Source organism: Sapajus apella, unplaced genomic scaffold (assembly GCF_009761245.1).
Source record: "Sapajus apella isolate SASKATOON/1434 unplaced genomic scaffold, GSC_monkey_1.0 scaffold22, whole genome shotgun sequence".
Lineage (NCBI taxonomy): Eukaryota > Metazoa > Chordata > Mammalia > Primates > Cebidae > Sapajus > Sapajus apella.
Window position 1 is genome coordinate 28,642,688 of NW_022436962.1, and position 25,696 is coordinate 28,668,383.

General features: G+C 51.1%; 1 protein-coding gene across 6 annotated transcripts in view; it reads left to right on the forward strand.

The window, feature by feature from the left end:
- The window catches only part of PSEN2 (presenilin 2), a 26,245-nt gene extending 8,514 nt beyond the window's left edge, over positions 1-17,731 (forward strand). For 4 of the 6 annotated variants that reach the window (XM_032289458.1, XM_032289460.1, XM_032289457.1 and 1 more), the window contains 10 exons: positions 2,676-2,836; positions 4,851-5,065; positions 6,667-6,808; positions 9,151-9,218; positions 9,842-10,062; positions 11,040-11,138; positions 12,335-12,418; positions 12,747-12,848; positions 15,652-15,770; positions 17,021-17,731. In XM_032289458.1, the coding sequence (XP_032145349.1) occupies positions 2,696-2,836; positions 4,851-5,065; positions 6,667-6,808; positions 9,151-9,218; positions 9,842-10,062; positions 11,040-11,138; positions 12,335-12,418; positions 12,747-12,848; positions 15,652-15,770; positions 17,021-17,176 (1,347 nt within the window). In that variant the 5' untranslated portion in view covers positions 2,676-2,695 and the 3' untranslated portion in view covers positions 17,177-17,731. Of the gene's footprint in view, positions 1-2,675; positions 2,837-4,850; positions 5,066-6,666; positions 6,809-9,150; positions 9,219-9,841; positions 10,063-11,039; positions 11,139-12,334; positions 12,419-12,746; positions 12,854-15,651; positions 15,771-17,020 lie in introns of those variants that run through there. The other 2 variants (XM_032289462.1, XM_032289463.1) reach the window with 2 other exon arrangements.
- Positions 17,732-25,696: the final 7,965 nt, after the last annotated feature.

The window sequence follows — 25,696 nt, forward strand, 5'->3', positions numbered from 1 at the left end:
CAGGAGTCTGTTTAGGATTTATCTAGAGAGGCTGAGCCAGAGGAGGACCTTAAAGTTTCTTCTCTTCAATTTCCTTTATTTATTTTTGTACAGATAGGGTTTTGCCATGTTACCTAGGCTGGTCTTGAACTTCTCAGCTCAAGCGATCCATCCGCCTCAGCCTCACACGGCCCTTCTCCGGAATTTTCACTCATTTCTGGTAGTTTCTCTCATTTCTGTATGATGAGGGAACTAAAGCCAAGAACTTTCCAAGGTCTTGCCGCTCTTTGGGGATGTGAAGCTGTGCTCGATTTGTATGGATTTTGCTGGTTCCCAGGACTTCCCTGTGGCCCTGGGGTCTAGTGTGGGAGGATGCTGAGTGAAGAGGGAGGAGGGCCATACCTCTTTTATAAAGGCTGCTTTTGTAATGTTCACTTTAGTTACATCTTCCTCCTGGTCAGAAACCTTCAGGGGCTCTCCTCTGCTGCATTAAACTCTTACTCCTCCGTCAGGCAGCAGACTTCTCCCTGGGTGGTCCATCCTACCAGGTCCCCACACTTCAGTCACGTCCAATAGCTCAATATTGTCAGGATAGGCTGTGTTATGTTCCCAACTCTTATGTTTGCTTAAGTGGTTACCTCTTTCCAGAATGAGCCACCTCCTCCAGTCTCTGCCTGGTGAATATTCCTAACCTTTGCAGCTTCACCTCCCTCTTACTTCTTGTGACCTGAGGCATCTACTCCTAACAACTGATAGACTCTGTTCCCTCCTAACTCGAGGGAGCATTATCCTTGTCACCTCCCTACTGGCTTTTACCTGGCTTTGCTTCCTGCTGTTGTTACTCCTGTACCTGTCTTATCTGTCCTAAACAGAAGGTGCTTCAGGCTGGGGAGCTTGTTCATGTTGAAATCCCTGCGATGGAGGTGAGCAGGATGGAGTTAAAGTCCCTGTGGGAATAATCCAGGCCACAGCCAGGGTTGCTGTCTTCAGAAAGAAGGGCAGCCACAGGTCTTGTTAAGGGAATTGAAACTGGCTGACTTGGTGGAAGGAACCTGCCTGCTTGTTTAAAAACCACATATAACCAGGTGTACTTGTTCACACACTGTAATCTCAGTGCTTTGTGAGGCTGAGGCAGGAGAATCACTTGAGGCCAGGAGTTTGAGACCAGCCTGAGCAACAAACTGAGACCTCTGTTTCTACAAAACATGTAAAAAATTAGCTGAGTGTGGTGGCATGCATCTGCAGCCCTAGCTACTAAAGAGGCTGAGGTGGGATACTTGCTTGAGCTCAGGAGTTTAAGGCTGCAGTGAGCCCTGAGTGCACCATTGCATTCAAGCCTGAGTCACCAGCGAGACCTCGTCTCTAAAAACAAAAATAAAAATCACATAGATTGTGGGTGCAACTTACTTGGAGACGAACTTTCAGCAGAGAGCAGACCTGCTATCTTTGCACAGGGTGTGAAGCTCAGCCCTGAGGGTCTCTGGACAGCAGTAATTCAGCCCCTGTTCCCGTCTTCGTTGTTGGCAGGGACAGTGAGATTTTCCAGGGGTTGTCTGAAGCTCTTCCCAGCCCCGAAACCTGCATGTGTAGATTTTGGACTGCACTGGGTCCTGGATGTGATACTACTGTGTAGAAACTCCACTCGGCGCTGTCTTAGGGGTCAGGTGTCCCTCCTGTGGTCCCTTTGGCCTTGGCCTTCCCCTGGGTCCCTCCCTCAGTGGCACTTTCCACCCCACATGCCCGCTCCCTTGGCTTAGGTCTCCACTTCTAACCTCAGCAGACTTGGTCCTCAGACACCTCCCAGTCAGCTTCCCAGTTGTATCCCATAGACTCTCAAAGGGTGGAATTCATAGTCTTTCCTGTCTTGGTCCCCACCTGGCTGCCGTCCTAGACTCTGTTTTCTCTCCTGCGTCAGGTCCTGCCCCAGACCTCCTGACCCCTCCTGGACTCTGCCCTCATTTGCATCCATCCTGCTGCTATCTTCGGCCCTCCTCACCAGCCACAGTCTTCTCCAGGGGTCACTTTCCTTCCTGGTCAGTGGCCAGATTGACCTTTGTAAACCTGTATCAGATCTTGTTTGTCATGATTGTCCTCATGGTGTTGTGTGTCTCCTTAACGTGGTGTCTGAGATCCTGCTCACCTCCGCCGCCCGGCCCACAGTGTGTGGCCCTCACTGGAATATTCACTGTGCCTTCTGCCCTTCCGTCCTCCTGGGAAAACCTGTCTCTATCAGATATGCTCTTCTCTAGAAAACATTCCTGATCTCTAGATCTGGTTTTGCCTTTATGCTTCTGTACCTACCATCCAACACCTGGATTGTATCATTTGTTACATTAGATGATTTTTGTTTTGTTTTGTTTTGTTTTAAACAAGGGTGTTTCTTACTCACGTTTATATCCCTAGAGCCCAGCACCATCTTTGGTGCATAATAGACACGCCACACATGTTTGCTAATTGAACGAATGATCAGATGTGAGTCACCTCAGGCCGGCCCCAGGCAAGGCCGCTGCCACCTCCATGGTGGCTCTTGGGGCCTCTTGCTTTACGGCAGTCGTTTGATTGACAGGCATGTCTTGGAAGCTTGTTGGGCAGGACCTGTGTCTAAGTCTTCAGGCTGCCTCCAGCCACCCCCGTAGCCCTCTACTGCCTTCATCTCACAGGAAAGTGGAACGAGGTCCTTGTGCTCTTTTTTCCAGGTGCTTCCCGAGGCAGGGCTATGCTAACATTCATGGCTTCTGACAGCGAGGAAGAAGTGTGTGACGAGCGGACGTCCCTGATGTCGGCCGAGAGCCCCACACCGCATTCCTGCCAGGAGGGCAGGCAGGGCCAGGAGGATGGAGAGAACACTGCCCAGTGGGTAGGCATCAGCAGCTGGGGGTCACTGGGGCTCTTGTACCTTTACAGGTGAAAACCAGACATTCATTCCTCGATGCAAGAGGGAGAGGGAAGTAATGATGAGGAGTGGCCAAAAGAGTGGGTGGCTGGCCATGGTCGGCCTTCTGTCTGCAGGGCTTTATAGGACTCTGCACATTCACAGCCAGTGGACTTGGCAGTGGGCTGAAGGACGCCGTCCACTCTGCCCCCTTAGATTTACCTTGCTCATGCAGGTCACTGTTTCCACTGTAATTCCAGAGTTCGTTTGGATGCCTGGGTGCTAGGACAGGTAACAGAAGCTTAGGATGGTAGCAGGGGAAGCCACTGGAGGGGAAGCCGTTTTTGGCAGGTGGCCAGACATGGTAACTGTGAGGAGTCTGCCTGATGCACACTTGACTTTTGAGCTGGGGATATTTAGGCTGCACTGTGATCATCCAGCCCCTAGGGGAGGAGAAAGAGTAGGATGTTAGAAAGAGTAGGATATCCTTGGGAGAGCCACTTAGTCATGCCCTTTCTCTCCCAATCAGGGTAAAACATCCCAATTTGCCTGAATCCTATTCTCTGTTTTGCCCATTATAGAATTTAAAAATGTTGGCTGGGCATGGTGACTCACACCTGTAATCCCAGCACTCTGGGAGGCCAAGGTGGGTGGATCAAGAGGTCCAGAGATCAAGACCATCTTGGCTAACATGGTGAAACCCCATCTCTACTACAAATACAAAAAAAAACATTAGCCAGACATGGTGGTATGCGCTTGTAGTCCCAGCTACCCAGGAGGGTGAGGCAGGAGAATCGCCTGAACCCAGGAGGTGGAGGTTGCAGTGAGCCGAGATTATGCCACTGTACTCTAGCCTGGGCCACAGAGCGAGACTACATCTTGAAAAAAAAAAAGTCTCTGTGTGGACTGTTTTCTTGCTGCCAGTCTTAATCCTGCTTGCTAAAATTTGAGCTCCCTTCTTCTGCATGTTCTCCTTGAGAACAGAACCATCGTCCCTGAGCTCTGAGTGAAATGGCACCAGCTCAAGGCCACTGCTTGGCCGCTCGTCAGCCTTTTCTTGTTAGTTTGTTATCTCTGGAAACTCTTGTACATTTTAGTTGTTTCAGTTTCTGTTCATGAATAGTCTTCCTTTCCTTTCTCAGCTGATGTCTAGATTGGGACTCTCTCTGCAAAGTCATGCCCTTTCTTTCCCAATCAGAGTAAAACAACTGAAGCAACTGCCATTTTCAGTTTTTGTTTCATTTGCCTTTTCCTTTAGCTGTTGATCTCATTAGCAAGGCAGCCCATGACCCTGACTTGCCACAGTTCCAAAACACAAATTCTTCCAGATGGGATGTGCCGGTGTCTGGCAGGTGTCCTGCCTTCCCTTGCTACCTCCTCATTTGTGCCCGTCCACCTTCTCAGAGCCTACGTCTTCCCAGATGCTTAACGCTGTTCAGCCTCTAGTTCAGAGCTACAAATTTACATGCTTGATTGTGTGGGGCAGAAAGTTCAAGGTAATTTCTTTCTCTACAAATTCCCAGTATCTTAGTCACACTCGGAGATTGTCCCTGCGCACTGACTCCTCTAGCTAGTGATTGGTCAACCAGAAATGGTTAGTGTCTGTTTTCCTTCTGTCTCCTGGCCTGTCTCCTCCCACATCAGCATGGCCACGTGAATGGAATTGAGTGACATCCTGAGTCCCTATATTAGGAAGGGGGAAGTTCCTTTGATGTGTTCCAAATTCATTATCCATTAAGTCTTGGGCCTGCAGACCATGGCAGGCTCCCTTCCTTCATTTATGATGCTTCATCCAGCTCTAAATTTTCTCCACTCTTGTCCTTATAAACTTTTCACATGCCCTAGAAATTCCAACACGCCCACATCTAAGCTACAGCTGCTCTTTGTATCTGGAAAGCGACATTCAAACTTCTCATTTCCGGTTCCAAAAATCCATGCACTACATGGATAGTCTGCCGTGGGGGACATTCCTCGGCCCTCACGATGTGGTTTCCCGCAGAGAAGCCAGGAGAACGAGGAGGACGGTGAGGAGGACCCTGACCGCTACGTCTGTAGTGGAGTTCCTGGGCGGCCATCAGGCCTGGAGGAAGAGCTGACTCTCAAGTATGGGGCGAAGCACGTGATCATGCTCTTTGTGCCTGTCACTCTGTGCATGATCGTGGTGGTAGCCACCATCAAGTCTGTGCGTTTCTACACGGAGAAGAATGGACAGCTGTGAGTTAGGGGCCGGGGGGGCACAGGACGGGGTGAGGGCTGAGTTGTTGGGAGGCAGCAGCCTGTGTTGGTCACTGCACCTGTAGCTCCACACCGGCAGTGGTAAAGAGCAGGGAGGGAGAGCTGCCTGGGTTCACGGCCTGACTCACTGCCTCCTGGATTGTGACCTACTTGGGCATGCTGTTAATGTCACTATGCCTGTGTAATGGGTTAATAACGGGGTTACTGGGAGAATTAAGTGAGTTAATACAAGTGAAGGGCTTAGAAGAGTGTGTGCTGCAGGTGAGTGCTCAGGCAGGCTGAATCCTGCTGCAAAGCACTGGGCTCCGTGTTCCTAGTCCCAGACCCTGGGCATGGCCGTGCCACTGTCCTGTGTGACCGCAAACAAATCACTTCCTCTCTGGGTCTCTGCTCCCCTGAATATGAAACAAGGTGGTTCGACCAGATGATTTCTCAGCTCACTTCCTGCCTTGTGAGGAAGACTTGTAAAGCCTTTGGTTTATTTTAGTAAAATACATGCATAGGCAGCAGCACAGACAAATGAGAAGCTTCCCCACGTCTTCCCCTCCCCTCCCTGTGGTCATCACTGCTAAGCACCTTCTCTAAACTTTTTTTTTAAGTTAGGGACTTTTTGTTTCATTTTTTGTGTGTTGGTTTGGTTTTTTGTTTCTTTTAAAGAAAGGAATAAGGCCAGGTGTGGTGTCTCATGCCTGTAATCCCAGCACTTTGAGAGGCTGAGGCAAGAGGATCACTTGAGCCCAGGAGTTTGAGACCAGCCTGGGAAATGTGGCGAGACCTTATCTCTACAGAAAATACAAAAATTAGCCAGGTGTGGTGGTACGCACCTGTAGTCTCAGCTACTTGGGAGGCTGAGGTGGGAGGAACACCTGAGCCCAGAAGTTGAGGCTGCAGTGAGCCATGATTGCATCACTGCACTCCAGCCTCAGCAACAGAGACCCTGTCTCAATTTTTTTTTTTTAAATTAAAAAAGACGTAGAGAAGGAGGGCCCCATCTTCAGGAAGCTTATAGTCTATGGGGGATTCAGCGCAGCACAGGTGAAAGCATGGAGAGAATGCAGCCAGCAGTTTGTTTGCCACAGTCCAGGCTGGGGAGAGTGAGGTTTGAGTGAATTGCTTCCTTGCTCTGCTTCCTGGGCTTATAAGCTGCAAGGGCAGCCGGTGGCTCCTGTTGGTGGGGGGTGGGGTAGCAGCAGGTGGAGGAGTGCTAGGCTGGATGGGGGCTGGTGGAGAGGTGTGAGGTGGGGAATGAGAAGTGAGATGGGCGAGACAAGTGCCTAGGGAGCCTTTAATCCATCCGTGTAGAGGTGGGGAGGGCAGTGGTGAGGTCATCTAGCCCCCGTCCCCACTGCTGCACTGGGCCCAGTCAGCAGGCTGAGAGCCACAGGTCTGTGGTCAGGATGCCAGGGAATGAGCTGGAGGACAGAAACTGCTCAGGGGTGGTGCCTGTGCTCTGTCAGGGCAGCACATGGGTGGCATGGGCATCCCAGGCACCTCCCCTAGCAGGCCCAGAATCGCTCAAGGTGGGGAGCCTCGCGGAGCAGGCAGGGCTGGGAGCATCAGCCCCTTGCCTTCTCCCTCAGCATCTACACGCCGTTCACTGAGGACACGCCCTCGGTGGGCCAGCGCCTCCTCAACTCCGTGCTCAACACCCTCATCATGATTAGTGTCATCGTGGTCATGACCATCTTCTTGGTGGTGCTCTACAAGTACCGCTGTTACAAGGTGAGGCCCTGGCCCTGCCCTCCACCCACCCTTCTCCCTCCCCATCTACCCCACACCACGGCGGTGAGGCCCATGAAACAGCCATCTTTAAAAAACACAGACCAGAGCAAAATAGACCCTGATTTTTTGTACTCCGTCCCACCCCATCCTGTCTCCCACCATGGATGACCTAATACTGTTGTCTTTTATTTTTATTTATTTTCTTTTCTAAAAAACATGGTCTCTCTCTGTTGCCCGGCTGGGGTGCAGTGGGACGATGATGGCTCACTGCAGCCTCAACCTCTTGGACTCAAGAAGTTCTCCTGCCTAGCCTCTCAAGTAGCTAGGACTGCAGGTGTGCACCACCACACCTGGCTAATTTTTAAATTTTGTTTGTAGAGGCTAGATCTCACAGTATTGCCTAGGATGGTCTCAAACTCCTGGACTCAAGCCATCTTCCCACCTCGGCCTCCCAGAGTTCTGAGATTACACATGTGAGCCATCGCACCCAGCCTGTTGTCATTTAAATTTAGACACGATCCCACTGAGTTCCTCACTGCAGTGTTACAGGCATCATTTCTCATAGTCAGAAGTTAATTTTGTTTTGCTTCTCTTTCTGAAGTTCTATTTTAGGCTCCCCTCACCCTGATACTTCCCCTGAAGATTTATTTTTATTTTCCCTTTTCCTTTTCGGGCAAGGATGTGCAGATGCCATGCTGAGGTCTTCCAGCCCTGGGAGACATGTGGGTTGTACCTGCCTATATAGCTGCCGAGTAGCTCCAGGGAGTAGTAGAAGGACAGATCCCATCTGGCAAGAATCATGGCCGCTGCTTGTCCGCAAAGATGCATAAGCTTTTAGACAGCATCTTCAGGCTTTTCCCCCAGGGAAGGAGTTGAACCCCTAAAGATGGAAAGGAAGTTAAGCTGGGCGTTACCTATCTTAAAACTGTTGACACACAGGTGCCTCACAACATTTTTGTTCAGGCAGCTGCCATCTGTGGAGCAATTAGATAGAGGTGCAGAGTGCCCAGGCTAGAGGGATGGGTCAGGGACAGTGCAGGGAGGGAGCTGAGCCCCATTCCAGCTGGGGTGGCAGTCGGGGAGAGTCATGGGAGGGCCTGTAGGGTGTGTCCTGAGCTGAAGCTTATCATTAAGTAACAAGTACCAGCTTGGCATTTTGGGCATGACCACGCCTGTGGTCCCAACTACTTAGGAGACTGAGACTCTGTCTCTTAAAAAATAATAAAATAAGTAACAATCACCTGTGTAACTGTGATGAGGCAGGGTTTGAACATTACCGCTGGGAGGTTGGCAGATGGGGAAGTAGGTTGGAGGGCTGCTGGTTTGGAGCAGAGGATACAGCTTGCATGGGGTCCAGCTAGATATTTCACAGCGGATGTGAAGAGCTGGCACCACTGCAAGCAGTAGGTGTCTGGTGGCCAGTCCCAGAAGCTGTGAAGAGGGGCTCCAGTAGGGCTTCCCTGGAGTTTCTGCAACACAGGCAGATGATGGTGGCCTGGGAAGCCAGGTGGTAGCTGGGATGAAGTGGATTGGCACATCCCAGAGGCAGCCCTTTCCCCTTTTGGCTGTGTGTGCGGCATGGCCATGGTGGCCGCTTTCACTCCAGGTAGACCAGGGCCCTGCTGAGGTCCCAGTGGGCTGAGCTGGTGTCTGATGAGTTGATCCTCAGGGGTGAGGCTGGTGGGAAGTGATGTCACTGTCCCACCAATGGCGAGCTAAGGGACTGGGTTAGGATCAGTCCCCTCTTGTCCTTCACCCTCCCGTGCTTGGCCAGGAGAAGAGGAACAGGTCTTTCTGAGGACCTGTCTGTAGACCCTTGGGTGGGAAGGGACTTCCCAGTTTCTCTGTTGAGGCCACCCTGTTGAATCTCCCATCACTGTATCCTGCTGGCGTGTTTTTCTCCATGGCCCTCATCATTACCTGCTGAAATACTGTAGATTTGTCTGTATGTCATCTAGCTCCCCTCACACTGAAACACAACGCTTGTGGGCAGAGACTTTCCTAGCCTTGGCTCCAGAGCATAGAACAGTGCCTGGCAAGTAGGAGATACCCAGCATAACCTTTCTAAATGGACAAGTAGAGAGGTGGGGAGACCGCAAGGCTTTGCCAGCAGACCTGAGGGAGTCTTGTCTGCATGCACTGCAGGGTGACCTCAGGGGAACTCCTTGGATTTCTGTGCGCTCTTTATCTGTAAGGTGGCCGCCTGATCCCTTCCAGCGTAGGCATGAAGTAGCCTAATAGAGAACATCATTCAGGCTTGGGTATCGGTCCCAGCATCCTGGGGGCCTTAGGATTTGTGGCACTTGGGGACATCTTGTGATTGTCCCATTTTTGTTGTCTAGTTCATCCATGGCTGGTTGATCATGTCTTCCCTGATGCTGCTGTTCCTCTTCACCTATATCTACCTTGGGTAAGTGTCAGATGAGCAGCAGGGTCCCTGGGAGCCCCTCTCCCTGTGGCACCAGTGGACATGGGCAAGAGGACCTGGGCAGGAAAAGGTGACCGTTGAGCTCCAGTGCTCCCCAGTGCCAGCCATTCCAGGAACACAGGCCTCTAGGGCCCTTTCTTGGCACAGGGGAGTGGGAGTGAGGCCGCATGGTGGACCACACATTTCTGTCTAGTTCCTGATTTAAAATGGAGCCTTGTAGAGAAAATTTACATTCTAACGTTTAGGCTAGGCCTGGGTGCTTCCTGGTTTATGGGAAAAGGTATCTGTTCTATTGCCCCTTGACTTGGGATATCAGCCTGACCCAGGGACCGAAAGAGACTGGAGGGACAAGAGAAAACACTTTCTCAAGGACCTTTCCATGCGCACAGGGTCTTCCAGGTCATGCCCATGCACATTTCTGTGACCCGTTCCGAGCATCCCCACCTTGTTCTAGAAAATGTCACAAATGGTAATTTGTAAGGACAGTGACAATTGGGGAAGGAAATGTTAGTAAAGAGGGCCAGGTTGGGACTGGATGGTGGTAAACTGCTAGGCTGTAATGTCTCCACTGAGTCCCACCCACAGGCTCCACCTTGGTCTTGCAGGGAAGTGCTTAAGACCTACAACGTTGCCATGGACTACCCCACCCTCTTGCTGACAGTCTGGAACTTTGGGGCGGTGGGCATGGTGTGCATCCACTGGAAGGGGCCGCTGGTGTTGCAGCAGGCCTACCTCATCATGATCAGCGCACTCATGGCCTTGGTGTTCATCAAGTACCTCCCAGAGTGGTCCGCGTGGGTCATCTTGGGCGCCATCTCTGTGTATGGTAGGTGGACAGCAAGCCTGGCAGGGGCAGTGGGGCTGGCGTCCAGGGCCAGGTCATCCTCAGCACTGCACAAGGAGGACAAGGTGCTGATGGGCTTGCGTCCCTTCCTGCAGAGGCCTGGGTGGTCTCCCTCCTGAGGGAGTCACCTTTGTAAAACATAGCAGGATCCACTATTTCAGGAACACTCCCGGTAGTCACTGACCTCATCATTTTCTTTTTTTCTCACAGTGTGAGATGGAGTCTCACACTGTCGCCCAGGCTGAAGTGCAGTGGCGTGATCTCAGCTGACTGCATCCTCCGCCTCCGGGGTTCGAGTGATTGTCCTGCCTCAACCTCCCGAGTAGCTGGGACTGTAGGCATGTACCACCGCGCCCGGCTAATTTTTGTATTTTTAGTAGAGATGGGGTTTCACCATGTTGGCCAGGCTGGTCTCAAACTCCTGACCTCGTGATATGCCCGCCTTGGCCTCCCAAAGTGCTGGAATGACAGGCGTGAGCCACTGCGTCCAGCCCTCGTTTTCCATTATTACTGACGTGCTGATTGAGCATGTGCACCGCTAAGCACTGGACGTGCTGTAGGTGCCGTGTTCCTCAAGACAGTTGTAAGTCCTTTGGGCACAGTGCCTATACATAAGCCCAAATGTTGGCTGCTATTTGATATTAGCATGATTGTCATTGCTGGTATTGTTACTTCCATTTTAAGGTTAAGGAATTTGAGACTCGGAGAAGTGGGACTCCTCAGCCCGGCCACCATGTCTTGGGTGCACAGCTCCTCCGCGCCTGCAGTTGGCTGTGAGGTCCCGCTCTGACTCCACCAGTGTCTGCCCTAAGTTGTGACTGGAGAGTGAGAGTTTGGCATGGCAGCCCAGCAGCAAGGCATGCTCTGAGAGCTGCACCCAGGGCTGCTGTGCTACAGGGCTGGCTGTTTGGGGGCGGCTGCTTGGGGATAACTTGACAAGGATGTCTCTGTGTTCCTAGATCTTGTGGCTGTGCTGTGTCCCAAAGGGCCTCTGAGAATGCTGGTAGAAACTGCCCAGGAGAGAAACGAGCCCATATTCCCTGCCCTGATATACTCATGTGAGTGGGCCCCCTGTGCCTCTGCCTGACCCAAGGTCAGCAGGCAGCCTATGGGGGGACAAGGGGCTGCTTCCTGGCCGTGGCTTTCAGAGTTGACTATGTAACACCCTTTCCCTGAGCAAAGAGGAGTTGGCCTTGGTGATCCCAGAAGGGTCTCCACTTTCAGAAACCAGGGAAGGCAGTATCTTGCTATTATACAGTAAGAAGCTTAGAGTTAGGACAGAAAGCGGGCATCTGCTGGGATGCGGCGCAGCCCCCGGCTTCATCACATCCGCCCTCCAGCGGCATGCTGTGGTGCAGGTCACGTTCCTGTGAGCCCACAGCCACCCTTCAACTCTCCAGGCTCTTGAGAAGGGACTTTGGATTGGGATTCTTCAGGGCAGAGGGTCAGGGAGCAAGGAGCTCCTGGGCTTCCTTGACAGCAGTGTGCTTGATTGGCATTAATTAATCCTAACTGAAGGGAAGGCACATGGGATGGCCCCTGGCCTCGGGATCAGTGTGTAGAGATTTGGATTTACACATGCACTCAGCAGAGGCACATCAAGTCCCCACTTTGTGGCAGGCACTGTGCTAGGCATTCGGGACCCAGCAGGAAAGACCGCAGGATCCCAGGCCTCATGGAGCTCTCAGGCCTGTGGTCATGATGCCCTTGGTCTGTTGATGGCGGGGCTTAAGTAGAGAGCTTGAATTTCTGGGGCTCTGGTGTCTGCAGGGTGGCCTGGGAAACATTTTATGGACCAGCTACAGAGTGCTAGATATCTCCATGCAGTTGAGGAATCCAGCCTGTAGAGGAGAATCGCCCGCAGCATGGCCCCATGGGAAAGCACATTCCAGGCACATTCCGAGGATGAGCAGAGATCATGTATGGAAAGGCAATGCCAGGACAGTCGTGAGTGTCCCAAGGCTCTGGGGATTCACCCGTCAACAGTGAGGTCCTGGCTCTGATAGACCTGGTTCTTCTCACACTGCAGGAGGGGAGACAGACAGTGACAGACAAATGCAGGAGTCAAGAGGAAGTGACTCTGACGCCTCCCACAACGGCCTCCTAACAGTGGAGCATGAGCAGATAGCTGCAGGATGGTGGGATGGAGGGTCCTGTGCAGGCTTTCTGGGGCGCAGACTGGCCACCTCCCCCAGGCCCTGCAGGCAGCCACTGTTAGCACTGCCTGAGGCACGAACCTTTTCTCCTCCTCCAGCCGCCATGGTGTGGACAGTGGGCATGGCGAAGCTGGACCCCTCTTCTCAGGGCGCCCTCCAGCTCCCCTACGACCCAGAGATGGGTGAGTATTTGGGGGACTGACAGCCTCTCGTCACCGGGGCGGGGCAGCTGCCTACCTGCACCCAGCTCTGCCCAGCCTGGCCTCTCTGGGAGGCAGAGGGAAGGGTCATTTGAAAACCCGCTCTCCCTGACACACGAAGCTTGGAGATTCAGCAACTGTTGGACCCTGGGTCCTCTGCCAGCCTCTGTTGCCTCCTTCTGGGCATGGCTGGATGGGGGACCCCTTCCTGGAGCTTTGTTCCCAGGGAATGCTCTCTGACCAGCTCTTGCCTCTCTCCCTTGTTGTCCCGTCCTCATGGCGATCATGTCATCTTTTCCTGGACACCCAGAAGAAGACTCCTATGACAGTTTTGGCGAGCCTTCATACCCTGAAGTCTTTGAGCCTCCCCTGACTGGATACCCAGGGGAGGAGCTGGAGGAAGAGGAGGAAAGTAAGGTGCCCGTGTTCACACGACCTGCTTCAGCCCAGGGTGGGGTTGGAGGAGGGCATTGCAGGGGGCCCTTTTCCCATCAGAGGCATCTCTGTGAAAGTAGGAGATGCCTGCAGCGCTGGGGTCTTCCATGTAGTTGTCTGGTGTGTACTGAGTATGGACCATGTGTCTGCACTGTGCTGAGTGAGGCCCGGCCCTGGTGGGACCTGCAGGCTAAGGAGTCATGGGCACCAATCACACAGACTCCAGAAGCCAAGGACTGCGAAGGGGGCCATGGAGGGCAAGAGAGTATGCCACGGAGCTTCTTGACCTGGTTGACAGGGGTCGGAGAAAGTCATCTGAGGAGGTAACTGCTGAGCTGAGCTCTGAAGGTTGAGTCACAGCAGTCACTAGAAGAGAGGAGCATGGGGTGGGGAGCATTTCTGGACAGGCAGTCTCGGTAGTCAGAGGACACCGGGGCGGGATACAGAGAGCAGACGTGGGAGAGCCTTGCAGACAGGCCAGGAGACATGCTGAGATAGGGGTTCATCTTGGCGTCAATACACGATGCCCACCCAGTACCCAATGCCAGCCCACCACAGTGTGCCAGGCAGCACCCTGGAGCAGGGAGACAACAGCTCCTGCAGTGTAGTAACAGCCCCTGGCCTGAGAGGTGCCTTACAGGAGTAGCCCGGTGGCAGTGGCCTGGCATACAGGACTTCAGTGACGCAGGAGGGGCTAGCTGGAGAATGATCGTCCTGCTGTAGGTCTGGAAAGAGGAGCAAGGTGCGCACCCTGCAGGCAAGCTTGGGGGAGGTGTTTATTCCAAGGCCAACAGGTGTGCCGCAGACCAGGAGTTAGCACAGACCCCATGGGACCCACAGGACTGGCTTCCCTCTAGACACCAGCCACAAGCTCTAGGGGTATTAGAGGCCACTTGTACTTCTGACTGGCTGCAAATTTACGGCTCCCATGACACCCGCTGGGTCAATAACTTGCTGGAATGTCTCACTCAGGAAAGTACTACACTTAAAATCGCAGTTTTTTTTGTTGTTGTTGTTTTGTTTTGGAGACAGGGTCTCGCTCTGTCGCCCAGGCTGGAATGCAGTGGTGTGATCGTGGCTCACTGCAACCGTGACTTGCTGGGGTCAAGTGATCCTCCCGCCTTGGCCTCCTGAGTAGCTGGGATTACAGGCACATGCTACCATACCTAATTCATTTTTATATTTTTAGTAGAGATAAGGTTTTGACTTGTCGCCCAGGCTGGTCTTGAACTCTTGGGCTCAAGCGATCCACCTGCCTTGGCCTCCCAAAGTACTGGGATTATAGGTCTGAGCCACAGCACCTGGCGAAAATTAGTTTTATTATAATAGATGCAACTCAGGACCAAATGGAGAGACACAGAGCAAGTGAGAGGGCCCCACACCTGTTTCCTGTGTCCTCTCCTGGGAACAGGGCATGTCACCCCTGCTGTTGTCCAGGGGAGAGAGAAACAAGGCAACACTGTGGCTGAGAGGGGGATGGCTGTCAGGACTAGGCCAAGGGTGGTGTGTAGGGGTCCACGGGGAAGGTGGCGTGGCTTATCAAGACTCAGGAGAGCATCTGTGTGGGAGAGGGGTAGGGGTTGCAGGACATCCGGAGGGACATGTCAGCAGGCACTGGAGCCAGGGAAGAGCTCAGGGTTTGACACTGGGAGTTGGAGCCATTAGCACGAATATATTGTCAAAATCAGGCCCGAGAATAGTAGCCAGGGACGGTGCAGGGTCAGGGTCAGTGACATTTACAGAGGAAGGGAAGGTGTGGTGGAGGACCCTGAGGAGTAGTCAGAGGCGGATGGGTGCTATGGGTGGCATGAGGACTTCAGGTGTCCCCTGGGGGCCAGAGAGCATTGGTCAGGACATGGGACCTGGTGCCTCTAAGTTCCCAAGGTGACCAGGAGGTGAGTGCAGGGTTCTTTTCAGAGTCCTGATGGAAGAAGGAGGAGTGATAAGGGAGAGGAGCCAGCACACAACAGCAGGAGCAAGGGCCCAGTACAGGAAGAGCCGTCTGTCTGGGACGGGCAAGACTGGATCCTTTTTGTTAGGCTCTGAGAAGGAGCCAGCTAAAGGGGAGGAGTTGAGATCAGAGAGGAAGCGATGCTGATGGATGAAACTTGTTGGGGGAAGGATGGACACTGGGGCAGGGCAGAGGCAGGCGACTGCCAGGAGTGGGAGGGACACCTTTGGGGTTGGAGGGGTAGGGGAGGTGGGCCTCCATGGTTTGTGTTTATTGCATAACCATTTTTATTATCTACAGTGAGCAAAGTTATCCTACAAACCAGTGTCAGGGACCATTGTACTAAAGAAAACAAACTTGAGAGCATTTTGGAAGCTCTAATTTCCTGATCAGTCATGGGTAGGCTATTCCCAGTTATGTTTACCTATTGCAAGGGGAGAGGGTCTTCAGAGGACCTCTGTCTTGGTGTTATATGTACTTTTGAATTTACTGAAATTAAATTCCCTAAAAATCTGTAATTCAGACTTCATGCTAAATTGTACAGCAGTGCCGAGCCCCAAGCCATGCATTCCTATTTGTTCTTTCCGTTACTCACTATGTGCCCAGCACCAGTTTTACCTGAGTTTCAGAACTGCCCGATTTTCTGTGCACAGGTCGTAAGTCACCCAGTCCACAGGCGTCCCCTGCTTTCCCACTGGCTGCGGATTTGGGGAGGCAGCCGTCCTTGTCCCCAGCCGACGCGGCTGCCTCTAGAGGCTGGGTGGGCTGGGCTGGGCAGAGCATCTGCGAGCGCCTCCTCAGCATGGGTCCACTGTCTCTCCTCGTGCAGGGGGCGTGAAGCTTGGCCTTGGGGACTTCATCTTCTACAGCGTGCTGGTGGGCAAGGCGGCAGCCACGGGCAGCGGAGACTGGAACACCACGCTGGCCTGCTTCGTGGCCATCCTCATTGTGAGTGGCTGGGGATGCGCCCAACTGCCCCCTAGTGGCGGGACCCCGGGGGTCCCCATTGTGGGGGGGGTGGGAATTTTTATTTCTTCTTTTCCCTCTGAGGGACAAGAGCAGGGAGGGGCTGGAAGGGTCGGCTTGAGACTGAGGCTCACAGGAGGTGTGCTTGCCCTAGGTGGGCTCCATCCTGCAGGTCACAGTGCAGGGGAGGGTGAGGAGAGCGCTGGCCCTGGCGTGGTCGAGCACACAGCCTCCAAGCCAAAGACCCAGCTGACAGCTTTGTGCAGTGTTGATACCGTTGAGGTGGTTGTGATGACATCAGGTTTACAGAAAAGTGCTTAAGGGCCTTACCCGTGGGCACAAAGCTCGTGAGGACCATGTTTTCCCCTCCTCCCTGCCACCGAGACACCACAGGGTGCCCCATTACTGTGAACCATAGCAGTGAAATGTGGAGTTCGCTGTAGTCAGTTAATGTGGCCAGATACACATGATGGGGAGATGTCCTGCCACAACTTCATCTCAGAGATTTCCCTGTCACATTAGAGGTGGATTGTCTGAGCTGTACACTTGGCATTCTGCCCCTTGGTGAAAACCCTGGGCATGGCATGGTGAAGGGTGATGCTTCGGTGTCCAGATTTTGTTTCTGCCCATAAGTCTATCAGGGATGGGATGATGGACCCAGCCTCCTCCACCACCAGTCTGCCTGACCTGAGCCCTGCTGCCCCCAAGGGTAGAGCAGGCACCCTTGGTTCCCTGTCCTTACCTGGACCACTGCTCGCGTCAGCCAGGTCAGGGGAGGATGGGCATCCCCACGCCTGCTTCCCAGGGGCAGGCTGCATGGCATCTCTGATTCCCTTGGTGTCAGCTGCTGAGAACCTCACTGGCATTTCAGTTGAACCTACATAGCTGTCATACAAATACACGTTCTCTGAGGGCATCTTGCCATCCCGTGTGACAACTCCAGCCAGACAGGGGAGGCAGCATGGCCTGGAGGCATAGCACTGCTCCGGAAGTCAGGAGGCCTGCCTTCTGGTTCAGTCGCTCACACGTGGGAGTTCTGATGGGGATGAGAACTTCTGCTCTCAACACCTCAAGAGCTGTTGCAGGACCAGGGAAGATAATGGGGTGGGGTGTCTAGCGCCGTTGTCCGACTGGTCCACGAACAATCTCCTGCACCCAGGGACTAGACCATGACTCCCAACTCCCGTCCACACCGGGATCACCACCCTCACTCTCCCCTCCATGTCCCACAGGGCTTGTGTCTGACCCTCCTGCTGCTTGCTGTGTTCAAGAAGGCGCTGCCCGCGCTCCCCATCTCCATCACGTTCGGGCTCATCTTTTACTTCTCCACGGACAATGTGGTACGGCCGTTCATGGACACGCTGGCCTCCCATCAGCTGTACATCTGAGGGACGCGGTGCGCCACAGGCCGCAAGCTGCAGGGAATTTTCACTGGATGCAGTTGTATAGTTTTACACTCTAGTGCCATATATTTTTAAGACTTTTCTTTCCTTAAAAAAATTTAAAAACGTATGTGTTTACTTGGTGAGGACGAAGCAGAACCAGCTCTGTGGTACCAGCTGTTTCATCACCAGACTTTGGTTCCCCCTCTGGTTCCGCCTCACTTCACGGACAGGAGGCACAGCAGGTTTACCCAGATGAACTGAGAAGGTCAGGTCAGGGCGGGGAGAGGAGCATCCAGCACGCCCCCGAGGGCCAAGATGCATGAAGATGTGCCTCTGTTCAGGATCAGGACCACGTGCTTGGGAGTGGCCCCTGGCACCTGGATGCTCTGGCAGGCAAAGAAAAGCCAGTTCCTTACGAGGAGTGTTCTCAGTGCTTTGTCCGTGATGTCCTTGTTATTTTACTACTTTTAGAAGCTGAGTCCTGTTCTTGTTACGGCAGTCACATTGCTGGGAAGTGGCTTAATAGTAATACCAATAAATAGATGAGTCCTGTTGGAATGTTGGAGCTTGGTCCGTTGTGAATGTTGACCCCTCTCCCTGCATCTCAGGCACCCCTGGGATAACCTATGCTAGAAGAGGGAGGCAGTTTGCACCATTTGAAGGAGAGAGGCTTTTAATGATCTCACCTGTCTGCACACATTTCTTTAACTAGAAAGTTTCCTAGGCAGAGGCGTTAGGAGAGCGGGGAGGCCTGCCGTCTGCCGGCCCTGGGCTGTAAGGCTGCAGGGGCCGAGCAGGGCCCTGGACTCAGTGGTGCACAACGGCACAAACACTGCCAGGTGGTTGCCAAAATGTCCAGTGGTTCTTTCTGCAGGTGTTCACCCTCTGCAGAAGCCTGTGAGGGCCCAAGCTCAGAAACGCACTCTCCTTTCCTTCTCTGGCTGTGGCCCTGGGCACTGTGGTGGGAGAGGGGATGGGCTGGCTTTGTCTTCTCCATACATCAATCATGAATTGCAAAGAGAATCTCAGAAGTGCCTCTTCCTGTACACAGTGGCTCACACCTGTAATCCCAATACTTTGGGAGGTTGAGGTGGAAGGATCACTTGAGCCCATGAGTTTGAGACCAGCCTGGGCAGCGCAGTGAGACTTAGTCTGTAGAAAACAATTTTAAACATTAGCCAAGAATGGTGGCATGCGCCTGTAGTCCCAGCTACTCTGGAGCCTGAGGCGGAAGGATCACCTGAGCCTGGGAGGCTGAAGCTGCAGTGAGCCGAGATCAGGCAGGTGTTAGGTATAACGGACAGCTGAGATGATGCAAGTATCCCCTGGAGTTCAAACTGGTAGCCCCATCTCCCTGTTCCAGGAATAACATGAGTGTCATGACAATGCATCTTTTTCAAGAGGAATGAGAATTGTGTATCTTGAAGTTTGACAGGAGCTTGCTTTCTCCTCCGGCTATTTGAGAAAGGGCAGAGGAAAACACGGTGCACTAAGAAGGAGGACGGAGGAGGCCGAACACTGACAGGTAGAATCCCACTGATTAGTAGTGCAGGTCAGAGACCCTGGAGTGGGGACGTTGCAGTCATGGAAGCCACGGCAGGGAGCAGGTAAAGCAGACAGGGATGGTACCTGACAGAGACCACTCCCAAGAGGTTAAGGGGAAAGAAAAACAGAAAAACCCAATCAATTTGGCAATTATGGCAATGTTTATCTTCAGAAGAACAGTTTTAGGGTGGGGTTTCCAAAGATGGGATTGGATGTATGTTTTGAATCATTAAGCTTGATGAGCTCTTTCAAAGGCCTGGCCAGGGGGTGCTGGGTGGAGACCACATTAGAGGTAAAGGCAGAAGTGGGGGGCCCTTAAGTAGACAGAGAGGATGAAATGAAGGGTCCCAGTGATTGTTAGGGTGAAGTGTGAAGACTGAGAAAACAAGGACATGTGAGAAGACAAGGGAAGAGCATGGAGAGAACAAAGACATTGAGGAGATGCCACCTGGAGGTCACCAGAGAATTGGGAGACGAGGGAGCCCAGAACCTAAGTGCAAAGAAGAAAAATGAGAAGATTTTTTTTAAAAAAGCATTCAAACATGCCGAACAAGAGCAGAGTACTGGTGTTTAAACACCTGTATCTCCCTCATGTCACCAGCCAACTAATATCTTTTCATCTTTGTGGCAGATTTGTCTTTAGAAATAAAACCCACATTCCGAAGTCCCGTTCGTTTGCGGCCCCAGTCCTGTTGCCTCTGCCCCGTCCTGATGTCCATTTCTGTCCTTCCTATCCATGGTTGGGTTTGTTTTCTATGTTGGTATGTTTTCTTTACAGAAATTGCATCATACTGTACACATTTGATACTTTTTAAAAATATTGCATTCTGGAGGCATGTATAAATGTAGCTCCACTTCAGTTATTTATTTAATTTATTTTTTGAGATTGGAGTCTCGCTCTGTCGCCCAGGCTGGAGTGCAATGGTGTGATCTCAGCTCACCGCAACCTCCGCCTCCCGGGTTAAAGCGATTCTCCTGCCTCAGCCTCCTGAATAGCTGGAATTACAGGCACCCACCACCACGCCTGGCTAATTTTTGTATTTTTAGTAGAGAGAGGGTTTCACCATGTTTGCCAGGCTGGTCTCAAACTCCTGATCTCAGGTGATCCACCTGCCTTGGCCTCCCAAAATGCTGGGATTACAAAAGTGAGCCACCGCGCCCAGCCCAGTTCAGTTAACTGTTGTATGGTGTTCCATTGTATGAGTTCTACTGTTTATATGCTATTGATGGACATGTAGGGGTTTTGCAGTGTTTTCATATTATAGCTGTGCTGCAGTGAGCATCCTATCACATTGTGTGGATTTGAGGAAGTATTGAAATTCCCCTAATTGACTGGACATTCCCATTTACCCTCTAAGCAGGTGTCTGTTTATCCTCCTATCAGCAATCTGAGAGTTCCCCAACTCTACAATACTTGGATCATCAGACTTTTCATCTTGTCTGATTGGATGGGTGTCATTTCCTTTAGGTTTTATGAGTATCTTTTCATATGTATATTGGCTGTACAAGGTTCTTTCTCTGTTACTTGTTCCTATCCTCTGCCCATTTTTCACTTGGATTTTTTTTGTCTTTTTTTATGGATATTTAGGCCTCTTAAATATGTATTCTGGAGGGATGCTAATCTTTGATCAATTATATGCATTGCAAATATCTGGTACACTGTGGCTTGCTTGTCTTCCCTGCCTTTAGGAGTGTTTTGCTGGACCGAAGTAATTTTTAACTGTTAATGTTAAATGTGTCAGTCTTTTGCCTGTATGACTTATGCCTTTGAATCTTGTTTAAGAGATCCTTCCCTACCCCCAAGATTTTCTAAATGTTTATATTCGTAATAAGATTTTTAGTCATCTGAAATGTATGTTTACAATTGTATTTAGTAGAGACCTAATTTTGTTTTTCTGTGTTTGTAACCAGTTGTCCCAGCACTGCTGACTGAACAGTCTCTCCTTTCTCACTGGTCTGTAGAACTCTTCTGACATATACCAAGTTTCTGTAAGCGGGTGGATGCGTTCCTGAGCTATCTACTATTAATAGAACTTGCTCTCTCCAGGCCAATGCTTCACCAGGTGATAGAAGCAGAGAAACTTAGGTGGTGAAAAGAGAAGATGGGACCTCTCCTGAAGAGTTTCTGTTCCAGAGATTCTAGAGTCAGAGGGTATGTAAACCTGAAGTTACACCAGATCTCTTAAAATAGTATAAAGCTATAGAAGTATAATAGTGTGGAATGGTGGGAGTCAACATACATGTACGCTGGGTGAAAAGGTAGTCCTGGAGTGAAGCCCAGCATAGCTGTAGTTTAACCCAAGTGCTGGGTTAAACTAGCAGCACTTCTTCCCCATACTGCAGTTGGAAGGGAGGATGCAGGGAAGCTTGTCCACGCCCCTCAAGTTGTGCGTTCCTCTTGGTCCCGTCTCCGCCTCCATCGCACACTTCTTTGGCTTCTTGCAGCCGGTGTGACTATGGTCCCTTGAGCTGTGTCTCCTCTGTAAGAACCTCGAGGTGGGGCAGACCCACTTCCCTCATGGCCTATGGGCTCTGGAGTAAATCTGCCAGCACTCAGATCCTGGCTCTGCCAGCTACTTACCGTGTGACCTGGGGAAAAGTCTTACCCTCTGTGAGAATAAGGATTCGGTCACTGCCTGGAACACAAATAGCAGTGGTTTAAACAAGATGGGTTGAGTCCTCTCACAGACACAGGCAGCTTGGGGCGGGTGCGATAGTGCATGGTATCAGGGGCCAGACGCCTCTCTTTTTGTTTTGAGGTCAGTAAGTGACTTTCACCTCATCCCGTAGGCTGGCCGCCAGGCTCTAGCCATCAAGTCACACTCCATCAGCATGAAAGGAGATTAGAAAAGAATGTACTTCTTCTCTTAAAAACACGTCTCAAAGTTGCACACAGCACTTCTGCCTATGTTCACCTGGCCATTAGTCCCATGGCCATACCTGTCTGAGGCTGCAAAACTGGGAAACGTCTTTATTTCCAGTGACCACATATCTACCTAAACAGAATAAGGGCTACATAGTTATGGTGTGTCTTTTTGTTCACCAACATAGATGATGAAGTTACCAAAACAATGAGAACCACAAGCTGATGTCTTCAAAGACTGTGGAAATGGGCCCTGGGAGGCAGCTAGATGACAGCAGCGGGGATTAAGGTAGACCTTCATCCTGGGGTTAAAATGAAGGGAGGGTACCAAATGATGGAGCTGTACCAACTGATTCAGAGGTCAGTGTTTAGGAGACCCTGCGGCCCCCACTGCTGCCACCGTCAGCTCTATACAGAATGCCTGCCAGTGGCGTAGAGTGGCCAAGGATGAGGTGCAGATGCATATGCACCCCCTGCCCCCGCTGCGGACATTTTTTATGCCTGACAGCACAGCCTGTGTGGATTGCAAGCCGATCAAACTATCCACAGTAGAAGCATGCCTGCGGTTTGTGATTCAGTGATGTGTTCCATGCTTATGTGGGTTGAATGGGGAGGCAGGGTCCTGGGGTCACCCACTGAGAAGGAGGGGCCCTGTAATTACCACCTTTCAGCTACTTGGGAAAGGTGATGTGAGGGACAGTGGATTTCTGGACAGCTGTGAACGGTGGTAGAGAGGAAGGGTCTGGTCTGAGTGAATGGCCAGAAGCTGTGGAGAAGCTTTGAGGACCCTGGCCAGGAGCTCCCTGGAGGCAGGTGGGAGATACTTGTCAGTGCATGTGACCAGTTGCCAGTTGAATATAAGCAGAAGTGCTGTGTTGCTGTGTGCAACATTGGACACCTTAGGAAGGATCTTGGGGCAGTGGTTGTGGACTCTAGAGAGTAACAGTGACAGTAGCAAAGCCTTACACAGTGCCAACCTTGTGCTAGGCTCATACAAAAAGAGTTAACCCTCAATTCTGGTAACAATGGGTGGTAACTACTATTCCAATCTCCATTTTATAGATGAGGAAACTGAGGCAAAGAGATCACTGACTTGCCCAGGATCAAGCAGGGAGTAGTTGGTAACTAACCCATGGCATGTGGTTTGTGGAATAGGTGCACTTGACTAGTAGAAATAGGTCTTCCTGTAGTGTGTAATTGATAGCAAGCATGGGCTGCCATCTTCCTGTCGAGGACAAAATACCCAATATAGGTTAGGCATGGTGGCTCACACCTGTAATCCCAGCACTTTGGGAGGCCGAGGCAGGCAGATCACCTGAAGTCAGGAGTTTGAGACCAGCCTACCCAACATGGTGAAACCCCATCTCTACTAACAATACAAATATTAGCTGAGCTTGATGGCAAGTGCCTGTAATCCCAGCTACTGAGGAGGCTAAGACAGAAGAATCACTTGAACCCGGGAGGCAGAGGTTGCAGTGAGACAAGATCACACTATTGCACTGTAGCCTATGCAACAACAGTGAAACTCTGTCTCAAAAAAAAAAAAAAAAAAAAGTATAATCTTATAATCCCAGCACTGTGGGTAGCTGAGTCATGAGAATTACTTGAGCCCAGAAGTTTAAGACCAGTCTGTGCAACATGGCAAGACCCCATCTCTGCAAAAAATAAAAAATAGTCTGATTTTAGCCATTCATGTGTGTGCGGTGATGTCTCTTGGTGGTTTTGATTTGCATTTCCCTAATGCTGACTAATAATACTGGGTACCTGTTCATGTGCTTATTGGTCAGATGGCCTTCTTTTGTTACATTTCATTAAGTTTTAAACTTTAAATTCAAAGATTTCCCCATGAGAATGACTTTTTAAATGACCAAAAAGGGAGATAAGGACATTAATTTTTGAAGAGAAGGCCTCTGAGAAAAGTACAATTGTACCCAGCTACTACTTTGCAAATGACCCATGCATTTTAATTTTCCTCTAAGGAAGGCCAAGGAAGAGTCTTATCACCTCAAGGCAGGAGACATAGGGATTTGGGTTATTTAATAAGAGTGGCAAGTTTAAAAACTCAAACCCGGAAGACTCCCTAGAGTTTCTCCCAAGAGGTAGGGAAGGGGCCCCATCCATGGAGAGGGGAGGAGGATATGACTGACAGCAGTGGTTCCCAATCTCTAGGGACCAGGGTCTGGTGTCATAGTAGACAGTTTTTCCATAGATAGGGGTTGGGGGATGATTTTGGGGTGAAACTTCCACCTCAGATCATCAGGCATTAGATTCTCATGTGGAGCGTGCCACCAAGATCCCTGGCAAGCGCAGTTCACGATAGGGTTCGAGCTCCTATGAGAATCTAATGTGACTGACCTGACAGGAGGTGGACCTCTGGTGGTAATGCTCATTCCCACCACTTACCACCTGCTGTGCAGCCTGCTTCCTAATAGGCTACAGACTGGTACTGTCCATGGTCTGGGGGTTGGGGACCACTGATTTAGAGGAAGTAAGGGCGTGGCTTACCCTGGGCCCTGGGGTATTCTGGGAATGGGGAGGATGGAGAGAAGAGAAGAGGCAGGGAAGACCTTCTCCTCTTGCTCCCCATTTGGGACTCGGGGAGAAAGTCAGGTCTCAGGCTCAACGGTACCTGACTCTACACCACCTTCCAAAGGGAACTCAGTGGGGTTGGATGGTAGGCACGGGTTATCTTCTCTGAGCCTCAGCACAAAACAGAAGATTCCCACAATTCTTGAGTGGGTAAGTGGTATGTCCCCAAGCGGACAGCCAGCAGTCCCTCTCTGAGGCCTGTAGTGGAGTGGGGTGAGGTGTCTGCTGACCCAAGGGTCTGTCAGTGAGAGCCTGGGAGGCTGGGCTGGCTTACAAGCACCTGTGACAACCAAACCAAGAGATCAGACTCCGAGTTCTGCCAGCAGAGCCTACAGCTGCTAGCAGAGATGGACGGCCAGGAGACCCCAGTTGGCCACCCAGAGCCGCCCTCCTGTGCCTGCCCCACCCTCCGGTACTCCAGAGCCTACCTGGAGGGGAACAGAAACCTGAAAGGCTGAACATACCTATGGGGAAACAAATGTAGTAAAATATTTGGGGAATCAGGAAGAATTATTTGTACTATTCCTCAACCTTTTTCTAGGTTTGAAATTATCAAAATAATTTTTAAAACACTGTTTCTTTCATTTTTTGATTTTTCTTTTTTACTCTAGCATGATTTACCTTAACAATAGGTGGTCTTGATTTTTAAATATTTTCTTCTCTAAGGCTTTCATGACACTCACTCTCTACTGGTTCTGAAAATGTTGGATTTTGTCTCAGCCCTTGCTCCTGGAAACAGCTAAGGCTGAGAAAACCCCCCATGCTTTGTGTTCTAGCAGACAGCTTCCTGCAAAGAGCCATCTTCCCTGACTAGGCCTCTTAGATGCCTCTCTTGTTTAATTATGACAAGAGCACACGCGCACACACACACACACAGACCCTCCAAATTCCCATTCTTGGTCTTGTAAATGATCATCTGAGCTGCTTTTCCCCACTGATTAATTGGAACAAAATGCTCATTCACCAAACTTCCCTCTTTTCCCCAGGTCCCTAAACTTTCCTGAGCCGGCAGACAGCCCCTCTGGAGAAGAGGTTGGCTCCAGAGGCAGATATCTCTCATCTATCTGATCTTGCCACCCTTCCACTCCACTTCCCCACATCTGTTCTTTCTGGTAGTGTTTACTCCCCTATTAAGAAAACAAAACCAAAAAACTTGTTTGCCTAGATCTTGAGACTCTGGAAGATCTTAACAGTCAGAGGTCCTCCCATTGCAATGGTCCCCTTTTCTTCCCCTTCCCATCCTTGCAATAATCCTTTTGAATAAAGTCTCTCCTTACTAAATCCAGTTTCTAAAATTTAATTTTTGTAGAGACAGTGTCTCGCTCTGTCACCCAGGCTGGAGTGCAGTGGCATAATCATAGCTCACTGCAACCTCAAATTCCTGGGCTCAAGCAATCCTCCCACCTCAACTGGGGCTACATGGATGCATCAGCATGCCTAGCTAATTTTTTTTTTAATTTTTGTCGAGATGGGGTCTTGCCATGTTGCCCAGGCTGGTCTGGAACTCCTGGCCTCAAGTGATCATC